Source organism: Alligator mississippiensis, chromosome 4 (assembly GCF_030867095.1).
Source record: "Alligator mississippiensis isolate rAllMis1 chromosome 4, rAllMis1, whole genome shotgun sequence".
NCBI classification, from domain to species: Eukaryota; Metazoa; Chordata; order Crocodylia; family Alligatoridae; genus Alligator; species Alligator mississippiensis.
The window spans coordinates 46,168,786-46,184,366 of NC_081827.1; the positions used below are offsets into that span (position 1 = coordinate 46,168,786).

The 15,581-nt window shown below is 43.7% G+C and overlaps 1 protein-coding gene across 2 annotated transcripts in view; it reads left to right on the forward strand.

Moving 5' to 3' along the window:
* The first annotated feature begins 8,590 nt into the window (after positions 1–8,590).
* TSPAN12 (tetraspanin 12) overlaps positions 8,591–15,581 on the forward strand; it is an 85,663-nt gene continuing 78,672 nt past the window's right edge. For both annotated transcript variants that reach the window (XM_059725941.1, XM_059725942.1), the window contains exon 1: positions 8,591–8,647. Coding sequence is in view for 1 of the 2 variants with exons in the window: in XM_059725942.1 (XP_059581925.1) it covers positions 8,615–8,647 (33 nt within the window). In the remaining variant the exon portion in view is untranslated. The remainder of the gene's footprint in view (positions 8,648–15,581) is intronic.

The following is a 15,581-nucleotide window of genomic DNA, read 5'->3' on the forward strand; positions in this document are numbered from 1 at the left end:
AATAATGGAGAGAAGTCAAAACATTTTTATTTTTAGCCTTGCATAGTCAGATAACTTGAAATATGATTTATTTGTTCTAATTCTGAACTGAAAGTTACCTACCAAGTCTCACAGACAATTTTATCATTCAATTACACCAAAGGGCCATTTGCCCCATCTTTTAAGAATGTGGAGCCTTAAAAGCATGTGAAAAAAAATAAAAGTTGTAACCCCAGTCTTACTCATCAGACCAGAGAGAAAAAACAGGCTTGGCACAGCTACTTAAATACATTCACTGCTTCCATGAAACTCATTTATGTTAGCCCAAACCAATTAAAAACCTGTCACTCAACCATTACAAACATGCAGTAAAATAAATGATGCTCTAAGAGACAGCCTTCCTGTAAGACTTCCAATGTTTTTTTATGTTCTGTCTGTCTGTTTAGACAGCAAATGCCTTGGCAAGAATGTATCTTTGACTATGTCATGTGAAGAATTAAGTGTCATGGGACAGAGATTCATGGGACACTCCTTTTCTTCTAACACTGAGGAAAGTTCATTAGAATCAGGGATATAGCAGCCAGGTTCTCTCTCTTCAATTTAGAACTGTAGTCTACAATGGTCTTTAGCCCCCCTCCCCTCTGGCTTTGTGCTAATATGTTGAAGTAAGTGCAATCAGCTGATGGTCAAAACCCTGCAGTGGGCAGCTCTGTCCAGTCTGCCAAGAGCAGGGTATCAGAGGCTCCAGGCACAGGGGGCAGGTTCCTCAGTGGGAGCCTCTGATTAACCATGCGTGACAGCCTAAGGGTACCGGATTTAAAGTCTTTAGCAGGGGAAGCCCTTTGGCTCACCCTGATCCCCTGCACCTGGCAGCCCTACACAATCTGCTAGGTGTGGGATTTAAAATCCCTCCAGAAGCCCTTTGGCATGAGCCAAAAAAAAAAATCTCAGCTGATTGTCAGCTCCAGGGCCTTGCACCAGAGTCTGGAAATCTCAGCCCTGGGACCGACGGTTTCATGTGACCCTCTATGGGTAACCAAGGAACAGCTTCCTACTTAATATAAAGTGTCTTTATTATAGTAGTTTTTTACAGAGCTGTTACAAGGCCTACTGTTCTCCTCCAGCCTCTCTCTCTGCCTCTTCCTGTCTCCTCCCCTTCACTTCCTGTTCTTCCTTCAGCCTCCTCCTTTTTGCTGCTGCTGGTTTTGCCTCTGAGATCCATACATATTGTTCCATCTTTCCTTTCAACAGTCCAAAACAGATGATGAACTTATTCCTCTGATTGGGCCAGAGGTTGCTAGCACGTAGCCCACTGTGGAGGCTGAGCCTTTACCGCTTGTCTGCTGTGTTCTTTAGGGCTCATAGTCATCCTGGTATGCTGGTTATTGTACCAGCCTCCCACTTCTTGGTTGTTTGATTTTCCTGGGTGCTACGCCTGCTTCTGTTCTGGCCATGTCTTTGTTTTGTGGGTTGGACTCTGCTTGTGTATCTCTTTCCTTTGTGGAGTCCATGTGTCTTTCTCCTCTATCTGGAGCTCACTGATGACTGACCAGTTGTCAAAGTTATCTTGGTCCTGATCCTGGTATCTTTTGCTGAATTGTATTTCTGCTCTGCTAGTGCTCCACAGCTGCTTCCGGTTACGTTTCAGTAGCTGTCCACTATCTGTGACAACTTCGTAGGACATATCTCCCACTGTACCCCCAATGGTGGCTTTTTGCCATTCTTTCACATGTGGAATTACCGGTTGTACCCAGACCTTTTTCCCTCTGCACAGTAGTCTCAGGTTCCTTGCTCCTTTGTTATACTGTGATACTTGCTGAGACTGTTGATTTTTTACCTGCTTCCATGTACTGTTGCCCCTCCCCCTCTGGGGTTGTAGCAAACATGAGTGACTGGTGCCTCCTGAATTTGGGGGGTCACCTCCAGAAGCTGCTGATGGCGGCGGCCCTGTCGGGGGGGCAAAAGCTCTACCAACAGCATCAGTGTTGGCCACTAAGGGGGGGCACGTGCACCCCTGTGCACCTCCTACCAGCCGCCTATGAGCAAACAGTCTCCCACGGGGAGTAATGTCTTAGTTCTCCAGCCCATTAATCTTTGGGCTGGGCTACTGTCCATTCCTTGGGAGAGTGTGTTGCAATGGTCCAACAGAGCCAGGTAGGGATCCCCTGCAGTCTTATTTGCCTTCAACAAGAGTCTCTTGACTGCCTTTACTGCTGATTCAGCCTGCCCATTGCTTTGTGGGTACCCAGGGGATGATGTCTTGTGCTGGGATTCTCATCTAGTACAGAACTGTTTGAATTCTCTTGATGTGTATTGTGGGCCATTGTCTGAGAACAGTGTGTCAAGTATGCCATGCCACACAAAATGAGCCTTCAGCTTTCTGATCACCATTCTTTCCCCGAGTGTCTTCGAGGTAATCCATCTCCCAAGAATTGGAATAGTAATCTACAGTGACCATATAGTTTCTGTCATTGACACTGAACAAGTCAGTCCCTACCTTGTCCCAAGGCCAAGAAGGGATGTCATGAGGGTTCAATGTCTCTTTTTGCTGTTTGTCACTGTATTCCTTGCACACCTCACACTGCTCTATGTATGTTCTCAAGTGGGCATTCATGCCTGGCCAGTAGATTCGCTCTCGTGCTCTCCTCAGGCATGACTCTATTCCCATGTGTGAAGCATGAAGTCAGTTCATGATGTCTTGCCGCAGAGCTACTGGGATCACCACCCAGTCTCCCTTGAACAGAATTCCATCCTGTGTACATAGTTTATCCCTCCATTGGTAGTACACAGCAACTTCTGGTAGTATTTGTGCCTTGTGCTGTGGCCAACCCTCTAGGATGGTTCGTTTAACTGCTTGTAGCATACCATCCTGTTCTATACTCTGTTGTATTGCTTTGAGACTGCTTTTGGAAATGGGTAAGTCTTGTACCATATTAATGGACTCTATCTCCTGTTCTACAGATCCATCTGTGCTGCACTCTGGAAGGCATGTTCTACTTAGTGTGTCTGTCACTTGTAGGGACTTCCCTAGGTAGTACTTTATACTCACATCATAGGCCTGGAGTCTCAGCAGAACACATTGAAGTCTCTTAGGAGCACTCAGCAAGGGTTTTTTTCATTATGATTTCTAATGGTCTGTGATTTGATTATACATCTACTCTCTGTCTAAAGGTGAACTGATGGAACTGTTCCAGCCCAAACAATACTGCTAGTAACTCCTTTTCTATCTGTGCATATCTCCTTTTGGTTTCAGTCATTGCTCTCCTAGCAAAAGATACAGGCTGCTGGTTCTGCATCAGTACTGCTCCCATGCCCGGAGCTGGACTGATCCCCATGGGCATCCTTAACCAGCGATACCTGCCAAAGGGCATACTAAAGGTTATCAGGTGGCTGAAAGATTGGTCTAGCTCCACATGCCAAAATCAATTCTTGACATTGCAAACTGTGAACGTATCTTAGCAGAATGTTAGGTAGTGAACCTAATGACCATTCTTGCTCTTCTGTGACCTGGAGGATGTTGTGGTATTGCACTGTAAGTAAATCCATGACCTGTGCTGCCCAGCTGCCCAGCAGTGCATAGGTGTCCTCCCTGTCAATCACTATAAATTCCAGGCGGTACTATTTCTTGTTGCATGGATTTATTATAGTCAGCCAGCACTTTCCCAGTGGCCTCACAGTTATTTTGTTATACATTAACAGCACTTGGTGACATTTTCCATTCTGATGCTGCTACTCAACAGATTCACAGGAAGGACATTGCAAGTGGCTCCACAATCCACATGGAATCTTATAGGTCTTTGCTCTAGCATCATTGTTGCAAATATGGCTGAGTTGTTGCCTGCTTTTTTATGTAATGTGTGTATCCTGTGAGCCTGTGAATCTGTCAAATTTACACTGAAAGCTTCCTCCTCGTCTGTAGTCTCCTGATCCTGCATCACTGCATGGACTGTTTTTTTTTCCTATTTGGGTGGCTATGACACTGACCCCTGAAGTTATTTTTTTTCCACATTTTTGTCCTCTTTTCCATAGGTTGGGCATTTGTCCTTCCACCTTTCATGCAGGTTCCCAGAGTATACACACTGAATGATATTGTCAGCATTTGCAGTTGGCCTGTCAGGTTCCTGGTTTCCAGAGATGTGAATCTACTCTGTACATGTGGCTGTTGATATCATTTTGATCCTTTTGTTTAGACAATTCTGCTGCCCTTGCAATTTGGTGACATTTTTCCAGGGTTAGATCTACCTCTCTTAGTAGTCTCTCCCTCAGGGCACAGTCCGGTGTACCACACACACAATCCTATCTCTGATTATGGAGTCTTTTGTGTCTCCAAAGTTTCATGAGGATGCCAAAGTTTTCAGTGCTGTGATATAGGCCTCTATTCCTTCCTCTTAGTTTCGGGTGAAAAAAATGATCTTTCTCTACAGTCTCATTTCTCCTGGGCTTACAGTATGCATCAAACGCTTCTATTAACTGTTTTAGTGTGTCAGGGCTCCCTAGTATCAGTGTTACTCTTACTTCACAGCCTTTTCCCCCACTAGACAGTAATACCGCTTTACCTTCATTTTATCTTCTTTATCAGCCATGGCTAACTCTGTATACAAACTGAAGTCTTGCTTCCATTGTTTCCATGTCTGTGCCAGGCTCTTTGTGTTGAAATCCAGCTGTGCTGGGGGCTTCAGTCCCTCCATGCTTCTTGCAATCTGTTTGAATCACTGCTGGGGCCCAGGTCCCTCTCTTCTCTTGGGCTTCCTCACAGACTTTCTGCTGCCACCATGTTTCATGTGACCCTGTATGGGTCATCAAGGAGCAGCTCCCTACTTAATATAAACAGTGTCTTTATTATAGCAGTTTCTTACAGAGCTGTTACAGGGCCTGCTGTTCTCCCCCAGCTTCTCTAACTCTCTTTCCTCTTCCTGTCTCCTCCCCTTCACTTTCTGTTCCTCCTTCAGACTCCTCCTTTCTGCTGCTCCTGGTTTTGCCTCTGAGATCCATACATGTTGCTACAGCGGGCACAGGCACTGGCAACGGAGTCACAGAGAGCTGTGCCAGCACACTGCAGACTGCTCCAGGCCAGAAATACAGTGGCTATGGAGGCTTTCTTTTAAAAAATGCCCCTGGCCCCCAGGTAGCTGTGACCGGAGCCTCCGGCTCCCCTGGCTGCTGCAGGGGGGGCAGAGCAGGGGCGGATGAGGCCTGGAGCAGGCAAAGGAGCAAATCTGCTTCCAAATGGCTGCATATGTAGATGCCTGTCCAGGGCTGGTTTACTGTTCAGTAAACACATATAGCATTAATTGCACATGTAAATGCACTCACTGACACTCAAGTGTCTTTTCTTTTGTCTTTCAGACATCAGAGGTGTTTTTGACAGAAATGATCCATCATTTATACTTGAATCTTTTGATATTGTTCTCTCTTGGTACATTATATTAATCTTGGCATAAAGGTAACAAGTAGAGGGGGCCTCTGTCCTATTTTCTCTTTTGTTTCCACCAGGCCCCACCCACAGTCCTTTGTCCTCTCCCTAAGATTCTTTGTCCCATTATATTCCCCTTACTCAATATTTCCATCTCTTATCCACTCTACTTTTGAATTGGGGCATCTTTCTCCGCCATGCTAACTGGGCTCAGAAAGAATATAACTGAAAATACAGAACAGTTTCATCCTGCTTTCATTTTCAGGGCTTTGGCACAGCCCCAGGCTGGAACAACCCACAGTAGCCCTGAAGAGTCAGGGGATGCTCAGTTTGGATACAATTTCAGATATTTTTAGCTGTTCAACTTAAGGAACTTGTGATGAGCACCTGTGAATTGCAGTTTGTCAAAAGCTTATAACTGAACTAGCTCCCTGCCACAGGCAATGATGGGGACACCTCAGATGTTGATGACTCTCTCAACAGCTACCTTTGGCAGCTTTTTGTGAATCACCTGCTCCATTTGTATGACTAATGCATACCAAGTACCATGACCATCCAGGTGTATAGCTCATAGTCCTCCTTCAGGTCTTGATGCATTCTTTTACCTCCTCTGTAGCCTGGCCATGCACCTTCATTCAGTACTCCATAGCTTTGGGGACCTGTTATCAGGCATGTGGCACGCGTGCCCCAAGCCAGCATAGCTTGGCTATGCAGATCATAGTTTTCACATATAATAATCTGGCTCTTTGTGGTACCTCATTGTTGGACATCCTATGCTTACCAGTGGATTCCCAAGATTAGCCTCAGACCTTACTGATGGACCCGATATGGGTTTGCAATATTGCCCAAATTTTACAATCCTAGAGGAAGCAGCGGGGCAACATAACACTAGACTGAGAGCCCTCTTTTGCACACAGGAGATCTCAAGGTAGCCAGCCTCCTAGAAGAACTTGCAATCCTCCTCCATGTCTCTGAATCAAGCAACCCATCTGCAGGTACTATGAGTTCCAGATAGTGGAAGACAGGTTTACTTTAGTGCTTTGTTCTCAATGCCCATAGGCTGATACACTTGAGTGATTCATATTATTGCATATGACTGTAGTCTTTTCATAACTGAACTGCAGACCCCAAGCCAAGCAGGTCCAATCTAGGGTGATAACTACTGCAGATTAGCCTGACTTTCAACTAGAAAGACAGCATCTTCAGCATGTGATAAAGCTACCAATCACTGCATTCTGCACCAGCCTTGAGCATATTCTGCTGAGGGAGAACAGCCTACTGTCTATACAATTTTTTGAAATCTCAGCATGAGATGTGGTCAGAGACTTGGAAGAGGACATATGTAAGATTCCTCACAAAAAGGGCAGGAGCCCATATGTAGCTCTATCTGACACCACTTGAAATGTCAATGGGGCATGCCTATATACATATTGTAGTATGAGTATTTAACACAAAGGTGGCACCCAGTATTCTAAAGACTCCCTTCACTTACTCACTTCTGGAAGCACTTCAGTATGTTGATACTGATTTTTAGAGTTCTGAATATTTTGGGTCAAGACCACCCAGAGGCTATCTCTTTTCCCATGAACCATCATCATAATTTCATTCTCAGTTATAGTGCCTAAAATTGAATATCTGACCCAGCTTCTCTGTGGAGGGCTATACACTTGCCACTCAAGCTACAGCACCAGGAACCACACAAAAAGGGAAAGCATAACTATCAAAGTGTAATAAGCTTCTTTCTTCAATGTTCCTTCCTTCCTCCTGGTACAAAGCTTTTCTACTCTGGCCATTTTACAGTCTAGGGTCCTGGACATTTTATAGGCTTTCTTCTGTCTGGTTCACCAGGAAGTGTACAGTGCCTGCCTAAAGCAAGATGAAATCTTTCATCTATTAAGATGAAATCAAAACTAATTGAGAGGGGAAGTATCTTAGCTCAAGACGCTATAGTGAGTTACTCTGTTCTGTAGAAGGGATAAAACAATCCACCTCTTGAGTCCTGCAGGTCCCTTGGCAGAATGTCATGGGAGTTTCCTGTCTTTGGACTGAAGAGCAAAAGTTGTTCTGTGGCATCAGTAAAACAGCCCTTCTCCCAAGATCAGGCTTAAATGTTATAGGACTTTTGTTTCAATAAAGATGTGTATGTGAGGGAGTGGGTGGGGTTGGGGGGATAGGAGGGAAAGAGAGAGAGAGAGAGAGAGAGGGAGAGATAGTCCTGATTCTAAGGAAGTCCTTGTTCTGTCTGCTTACATCCATGGGTCTCAAACTTTTTGACTTCAAGGCATACCTCTGAAAATGTCAGATCTTAGTTTTCACTTGCCTTTTGACTTGATCTGCAGAGCATGACAAAAACTCTTTCTGTTTCTGGCTTCAGAAATGGCATTTTTGTTATCCCTAAGATCTTCAAAATGTGAATTGGAAATCAGAAATATACACCAAAATAATGATTTATATGCCTCTTTTTTTAAACAACCTAACAAAAACACATGCACACATAGAAAGAGTATTTCTTTACTATGGTAGAGTTAAGGGCAAATTTGTGTTTTCCCTCCCCTGTTCTCCCTCCTCATATTGCTGTATATGTATTTTTGGTCTGTCACCACATTTTCTTTTTTGCATAGGCCCTAATCATGCTTAGCGTGACATTTTCTATTAGACCTATTAAACACCAGCACTGATCTATCTTAGAGGTGGTTAAACACAAGCTCATATTTAACCATGTTGGAATCTATTCTGAATTTTACCAGTGAAAATATTTATGTTCTTAAACATAACCATCTATGTAAATATTTGTAAGGTCAGGGCCCTGATGTTTACCGAAGCGAGGACTTTGTTGTCAATGTATATAAATTACTTCATTTTGCCCATGAAATAACATTAATTTATCACAGAATATAAAGAGGAATGAATTGTCTTACTGCCCACAAAATTACACATATATCACTAAATAAGTGGGAGCAGGGAGTCACCACTATGCTCAGAACAGACACAAACCTAAAAGTTTGGATGAAGGAGGGTGTGGCAGGGCACCTGCAGTGCCTGCCACTGTAAGGTTTCTAGTTGGCAGTGGAGCAGCCGCCAGGTGGGTACTAGCCTCATCAAGGCTAGCACATGACCCTAGGAGGACCCTGGGATTGGTTGAAGGGGCAGAGCAGCCTCCATTTTAACTCAGGCCATCAGAGTGAGAAGCAGGAGTCTGAGCTGAGCAGGCAAGGAGGTAACATGAGGTTGAGCTGCTCCTGGAACATCTTGGAGGTAAGGGTAGGACCTATGGGGATATTTTGGAGGCTCCTGGTCCTGGGTATGACTTAAAACTGCACCCTGCTGAGGAAGGGTGGCCTGGTGGGACTGCCTGTGGTGGGGGAGTCCCAGGATATGCCAGGCCAATTACCTCCCCTGTGAAAGGTGAAGAGGGGCACTTGAAAACCCCAACACCTGCCTATGGGCAGGTGACAAATAAGGGAAGGGACCAGGACCAGGCAAGCCCAGAGGAGGGCACTTAAGCCCAGTGTAGTGGGGCCAGGCATGGTGGTAACCACCTGAGCCTACAGGGTGAGAGGCCCAGTGTTAGGGGCCAGGCACCACAGCAGCTGTCTGAGCCCCACATGATACGGGAGCCCAAGTGGCCTGGAAGGATTAAGCGAGTGAAGCAGCCCAGAGTGGGGCTGAGTGTGGCCCTAACGAGGGGCCAGAAAGCCCAGTGAGGGGCTGAGTTTGTAGAAGTGGCCCAGTGAGGTGGCCGCAATGTAAGTGGCCCAGTTGAGGGTGGTAAAGATGAGTGACCCTAGTGAGGGGCAGAACTACTTTATTGTGAATAGGGATACTGAATGTGATAACATGTAAAGACCAGATGTGACCATGTAGAATTACTGGATATGAGAATATAGAATACTTGAAAAAGGATGGAAGGCCTGGTATGTGCCACCCAGAAGGGAGGCCAGGTACTAGGCTGAGAAACATATGTCCTATGTCTAGCTGATATTGAAAGGGCAGGTTGGAGCGTGTACCAAGGACCTTGGCATCAGGAGAGTGAGCAATGGGAAGCCTTCTGCCTTAGAAACAGCAATCATATTATTTTTCATCAAGGCATGGCAGGAAAGCAAGGCAGAGGTTTAGCCCTGAAGAGGCTGGCGGCTGGCATTGAGACCTGACCCTAAAAAGCCAGCCTGTTACACAGGGCAATGCATTAAAATGAGCTTAGAGGTCTCTTTTGGGGGACTGATTCAATCGTCAAAGGTGTAGTTGTGACTTGGACTTGAATCCTGCAAACCTTTATGCAAATGAGTAATTCTGTACCTGTGGACACGTATTTTGCTCAGTGGAGCATCTCACCTTGTTAAAATTAGATGTGCACAAATGAATGCATGTGTAACCAAATATCAGCCTGATTGCAAATATCCATGCAAGTAACTTTAATCATGTGCAGAAAGTTTACTGTGATATGTAAAATAAATATTATCACTACCATTTTTTTTGCAAGTACAAAAAGTGTGCATGCAAGAGATGAAGTCCCATGCTGTATGCTCTTACACATTGTCTCGCACCTATAGTTATGAGTGACTAACACACATGCATAATTCCAGTCAGCTCAGGTGAGAAGTCTTACTATTTAAACTTTTTTTTTTTGTAAATTAAAGAACCATTACTTGCTAACACAAAGTCTTTTAAAAACAGTTATATATTCCTGGTTGTAAAAATGATTTCTTTTCCTTGGTGGGAAAAATTCTGAATATGTATATCAAATTACCTTAGAGCAAAACAAAATGAATCAAATGAAGTGGCTTTCTTTGAGTTTTTGGATACTCATCACTTCCGGCTGAGCAAAAACTACTTTTAGGCGTGGGAACTTTTTGCATATTTCTTTTCCCATTTTGGCATCATGGACATTTTTACAAAGGTTGACAATCTGGTAAAAGCTATGTTCCTAGGGGACCTTCATTCGGAACTGTAGGATTTGGCAGATGTTCATTAATGGAACTAGTTTTCTTTATTTGAAATCTCCTTTATGTTTTTTTTTCATTCACTCGCTTAATCATTTCACTATTGAACTAGGAGTAAAATGATGGAAAATGTCTTATAGCAGACTGTTAACCCCCTTTTGACTGTAACAGAATAATAGAACAACACACAATATTCTTGTTCTTCATTAAATGGAATTTTTGTGTGATAAATTCATTTACAATGATTCCTAAAAAAAATATATTAATCTGAGATCTTCCCTCATCACCAGTTAAATCAAAATTAATACCTCACAAGTAGGAAAAAAGAAATACCATGTCTTATTAAAATTAGAAAGTCAGAAACCAAAGATGCTGATGCTCCTCTTCCTCATAATGGAATGAAACTCAAATCAGGTTTGAAAATCAAGTGATACCAATTTACATTTGTAACAAGTGAGAATCAGTATTTTGTATTTTAAGAAATGTTTAAAGGAATATTAATAAGTATGCCATAATTAGAATAATTTTTAATGTATTTTCTCAAAAAACTTTAAGGCTATAGTGGCCTATCCTCTTTTAAGGCATAAGCATAAAACAGAAAACATATTATTAATTGTTATTCACTTGTAACACAGAAGGGTCTATAGAACTCTACAAATATATTAAGGCTCCATTATATGCCCATATTGTTTTTAATTCTTATTTACTTTATGAATGCGAATTTATAGTGTTCTATTTGAATGTCCTAAGGCCACTTTTAACTTTGGTTTAGCTTGAGTCCTCTCAGGGATTACAATATATTTCCCCTAGCTAACCACCAAGTACAAATTTTGAAATAATATTTACTTATTTAAATGTGAACATGCAGCTGAAATAGTCAAGACGATTTGCTGATACTTTATTTGCAGAAACATTTTCATCAACAAGTAATCATCAAAGGAATTCCCATGGGCAAATCAGATTATAGCATCACCAATTAAATAATAGTAGTAATAGAGCAAATAAATCCATTCAACCTAGTCAGTGCATGATGAATTTTGTTATAGCATTTGGCATAAACATTAAGAGACCTTTAAAAGAGCATATGCTTTTCTTTTTGCAACCTCTACTTATGGTAATGAGAATTTGCATAGTCAGCCTATTATTACATAACCTTAGCTAGTGTTAAGTGACAATGAGCCATTGAAAATAGTAGTCTCTCGACTACTTATACCAGCTGAGGATCTTGTTCATTAGCCATAATACAACTATTTGTTGACATGCTCACCATTATAAAGAATGCACAGTGGGCACATCTACACGAGACCCTAAATGGTCAGTAGACTAATTCTGTTGCACATTAGTATGTCATGACAAAAGCCATGCTATTGTGCTAATGCATAGTAGAATTAGTCTACTGTGCATTAGCATCACTAAAAAGGCATGCTCCAGTGCTATTGCACAGTAGTACCGGTTGCTAGAAATTGGGGCATGTCTACAGGTGCTTTACGTACACCTAAACTAGTGTCCATTAAGGCAATTTAGGCACGCATCTACATGTGTATGTGCTAAGCTGCATTAATGCAGGTGTGCGGACCAACTTGGGACTATCGTTAGTCCAAAGTTAATGGACACACACTGTGTTAATGTGCATTAGTGTGTCTATATGTTCACTAATGTGACTTAATTATTCACAAATAAATTTGATACCTGCTTTATGCAGGTATCAAATTTAAGCTTGAAAGCCTAAAATCACCATTTTGAAGGCTCATTAAGGGCCTGTGGAAATTGGGCTAATGTACATTAAATGCACATGTGTAGACATACCCATTGAGTTAGCACCTGTTATTATAGCTACTAAATGTAATGCACAGTAACTATGGTACCTTAATGCATGTGTAGACAAGCCTAGTATCACTTAAAAATACCTAGAGAAAGGTAGATATATGTGTTAGTTTGAAGTCAGGCAGAAAACAGAGCACAGTGGCACATTAGAGACTATCTGGTTTAGAGGGGTATTAAACATACCTGTCTTGCACCTTGTCGCAGGAGCACTAAGGTGCCCTGCTCCTAGAAGGGCAGAAACTACCTGGGAAGAACTCTTCCAGCCAGGCAGGAGCCCAGATGCAGGTTGCCATGGCAACCAGTTAATGCAGAAATTAGTCAGCACCTGCACCTGATCAGTTGGTAGGAAGGGGCAGGGCCTTGGGCCTGTATAAACCCCAGTTCTCTGCTGGCGGCTAAGGGGGAAGGAGCCCTTTTAGAAGGAGAAGGGAAAGAGGCCTGACTAACCTCTGCTCTGGATAATGGTAAAGGGGCAGAGCACACCTTCAGTAGCCTGTGTTAAGTTGTAGCTCAGGGGCTTATGTTTTGTTTGTAGTTTTATAAGCCCAGTGGTTTGGGTGAGGCTATTTGGGGAAGGAGGAGGCCTCATTGGGGTCCACTACAGAGTGGAGACCCTGGCGCCAGAGAGAGTGCATTATTTGGTGGGTCACAGACACCAGTGCCACAGAGGGCATGGCATTTTGGGGTGGATCAACCCTGGTGCCAGAGCATTTGGGGCACGGAGACCCCAGCTCCAGAGAACACGCATTATTTGGCGGGGCACAGACCCTGGCACCAGAGAGGGCATGGCATTTGGGGCGCAGAGACCCCGGCGCCAGAGAGAGAGCGGCATTTGGGGTGCACAGACCCCGGCGCCAGTGAGGGCACAGAGACAGGGTTGCAGAGAGCCTAGGAAGCACAAGGGGCCGAATTATAACGAGGCCAAGGCAAGACAATGCCAGTACCATCTGCAAGGCTTGGGGCATGGTAAAGGGGCAGTTGGAGCCATGCATATAGCCGATAAGGCTAGGGTGCCCCGAAACACCCATTGCAAAACAAGACCCACAAGGGGTCTGGGAACCCATGGGGTTCAGTAAGTCCATCAAACTGGACTTAAAGGCAGCCTCCCTATCTTCATATTTTTCATCAAATACGTGGCGGGTGAGAACTGAGGGTGCCCATTGGGCCAAATTGGCACGGTGAAGGGGCCTTAGGAGAACACGGCCATCCTTAAGGACCCCATTCCATGACACCCCTCTCCTTTAATTATAGAGTCAACAGTATCTACCAAGGACATAAGTTCTGGCATGCAACACTTTCCTGAAGTCATTTTATACCTTGAAGATTGAGGCCTTGTTTCAAACAAATAACAAAAAAATCTGAACCTTACATTTTTGGCTGTATTTCAAAATTACAGACGAACAACTTTTAGAAAACAATGAGCATCTGATGAAGTAAGCTGTTGCTGATGAAAGCTTATGCATCTCTGATTTAATTCGTCTTTAAGGTATAACTCTATCCTACCTTGTACCCAATTCATGAAAGCTTTGCATGGTGTTAGTCATTTACATGTGTACAAACTGGGTGCATCCACACGAGATACTAACTGCATAGGAGCCTAATAACACTGCCCAGTAGCATGCTGGGGAAAAAACCATACTAATACGCTACTGTGTGGTAGTATTAAGCTACTGCGCAGTAAGCGTCACTAAAAAGCCATGTGCCAGTGCTACTGTGTAGTAGCTCAAGTTACTGCGCATTGATTTAGTAGTTGGTTGACCTAGTACTAAACTTAATAAGCTGTAACTATGGCGCATTAATGAATGTGTAGACACGCCCACTGAACATAAAACCATTTTGGTCTGTCAATGTTATACAGCCATTCTGCTTTCACTTGATACAGGCAAATACACTGGTGTGAGGAATCAGGCTCCAATGCTTTGATTCTGCTTTTCACCCAGGGAAATTATGGTAGTGTATGAAAACAACTTAATAAAGTCATAAAAACAGCTGTGTTTCCCAGCATTTGAATAATGGTCCCATTAGCGCTCACATTTAGTTCATAGATTGTAGAGTCGGAAGAGACCATAATGGATCATTGTGTCTGACCCCCTACCCCTGGAAGGAAAGAGGACTGAAGTCAGATGACCCAAGCCAGGTGACTGTGAAGCCTCCTCTTGAAGGCCTCCAAGTTAGGTGATAGTACTACCTCTCTTGGAAGTCCATTCCAGATTCTGGCCACCCTTACTGTAAAGAAATTCTTCCTAATGTCTAACTTAAATTTACTCTCCACTAGTTTGCACCCATTATTCATAGTTACTCCCTGGGGTGCTCTGGTAAACAGCGCATCACCAATTCCCTGTTGTCCTCCCTTGATAAACTTATAGGCAGCTACAAGGTCTCCCCTCAGCTGTCTCTTGTGAAGGCAGAAGAGATCCAGATCTCTCAACCTCTCCTCGTGGGGTCTTTCACGGAGGCCACTAATCATGCAAGTGGCCCTTCTCTGAATCCTCTCCAGATTCTCCGTGTCCCTCTTGAAGTGCGGCGCCCAAAACTGGACACAGTACTCCAACTGTGGCCTGACCAAGCATCACCTCCCTCAATCTGTTCGTCATGCATCTGCTAATACACGACAAGGTGTGATTGGCTTTGTTAATGGCCTCATTACACTGCCGGCTTATGTTCATCTTGGAGTCAACTATGACTCCAAGATCTCTATCAGCCTCTGAGCTGCTGAGGAGGTCATCCCCGAACCTATAGGTGTGATGGGGATTCCTCCTTCCAAGGGGGAGTACCTTACATTTATCTTTGTTGAATTGCATCCTATTTCATTCCGCCCACTAGTCCAACCTGTCCGGGTCAGCCTTTATCTGCTCCCTGCCCTCCGATGTGCTAACTTTGACCCATAATTTGGTATCATCTGCGAACTTGGAGAGGGTGCTCTCCACACCCTCATCCAGATCGCTGATGAAGATATTAAATAACACTGGTCCAAGGACCGAACCTTGCGGGATCTCACTGGCCACCTCCTTCCAGGCCGAGAACAACTCATCCACCACCACTCTCTGGGTGCGGTCTCTAAGCCAGTTGGCCACCCACCTGACTGTGTAGGTGTCCACTCCACAGGCTGCTAGCTTCCCTATGAGAATAGGATGCGAAACTGTGTCGAAGGCCTTCCTAAAATCCAGGTAGATGACGTCGGCCTCTGCTCCTGTGTCAAGGCAGTGTGTGACTTGGTCATAAAATGGGTTGTTGTTTTTTTCCTTTCTCTAGTCTTTCATTATGAGTTTCATTAGTAGAAGTCTATTTCTTTACATAATACATTTTGCACATTCTTCCTCCCATTTTATGTAAAGAAATATATTAAATATCTTACTTTTCTGGCTGGATAGCATGACATTTTTTATTCTATTTCTTATTCTGTCCTAGCCATATTTTATGTTGCA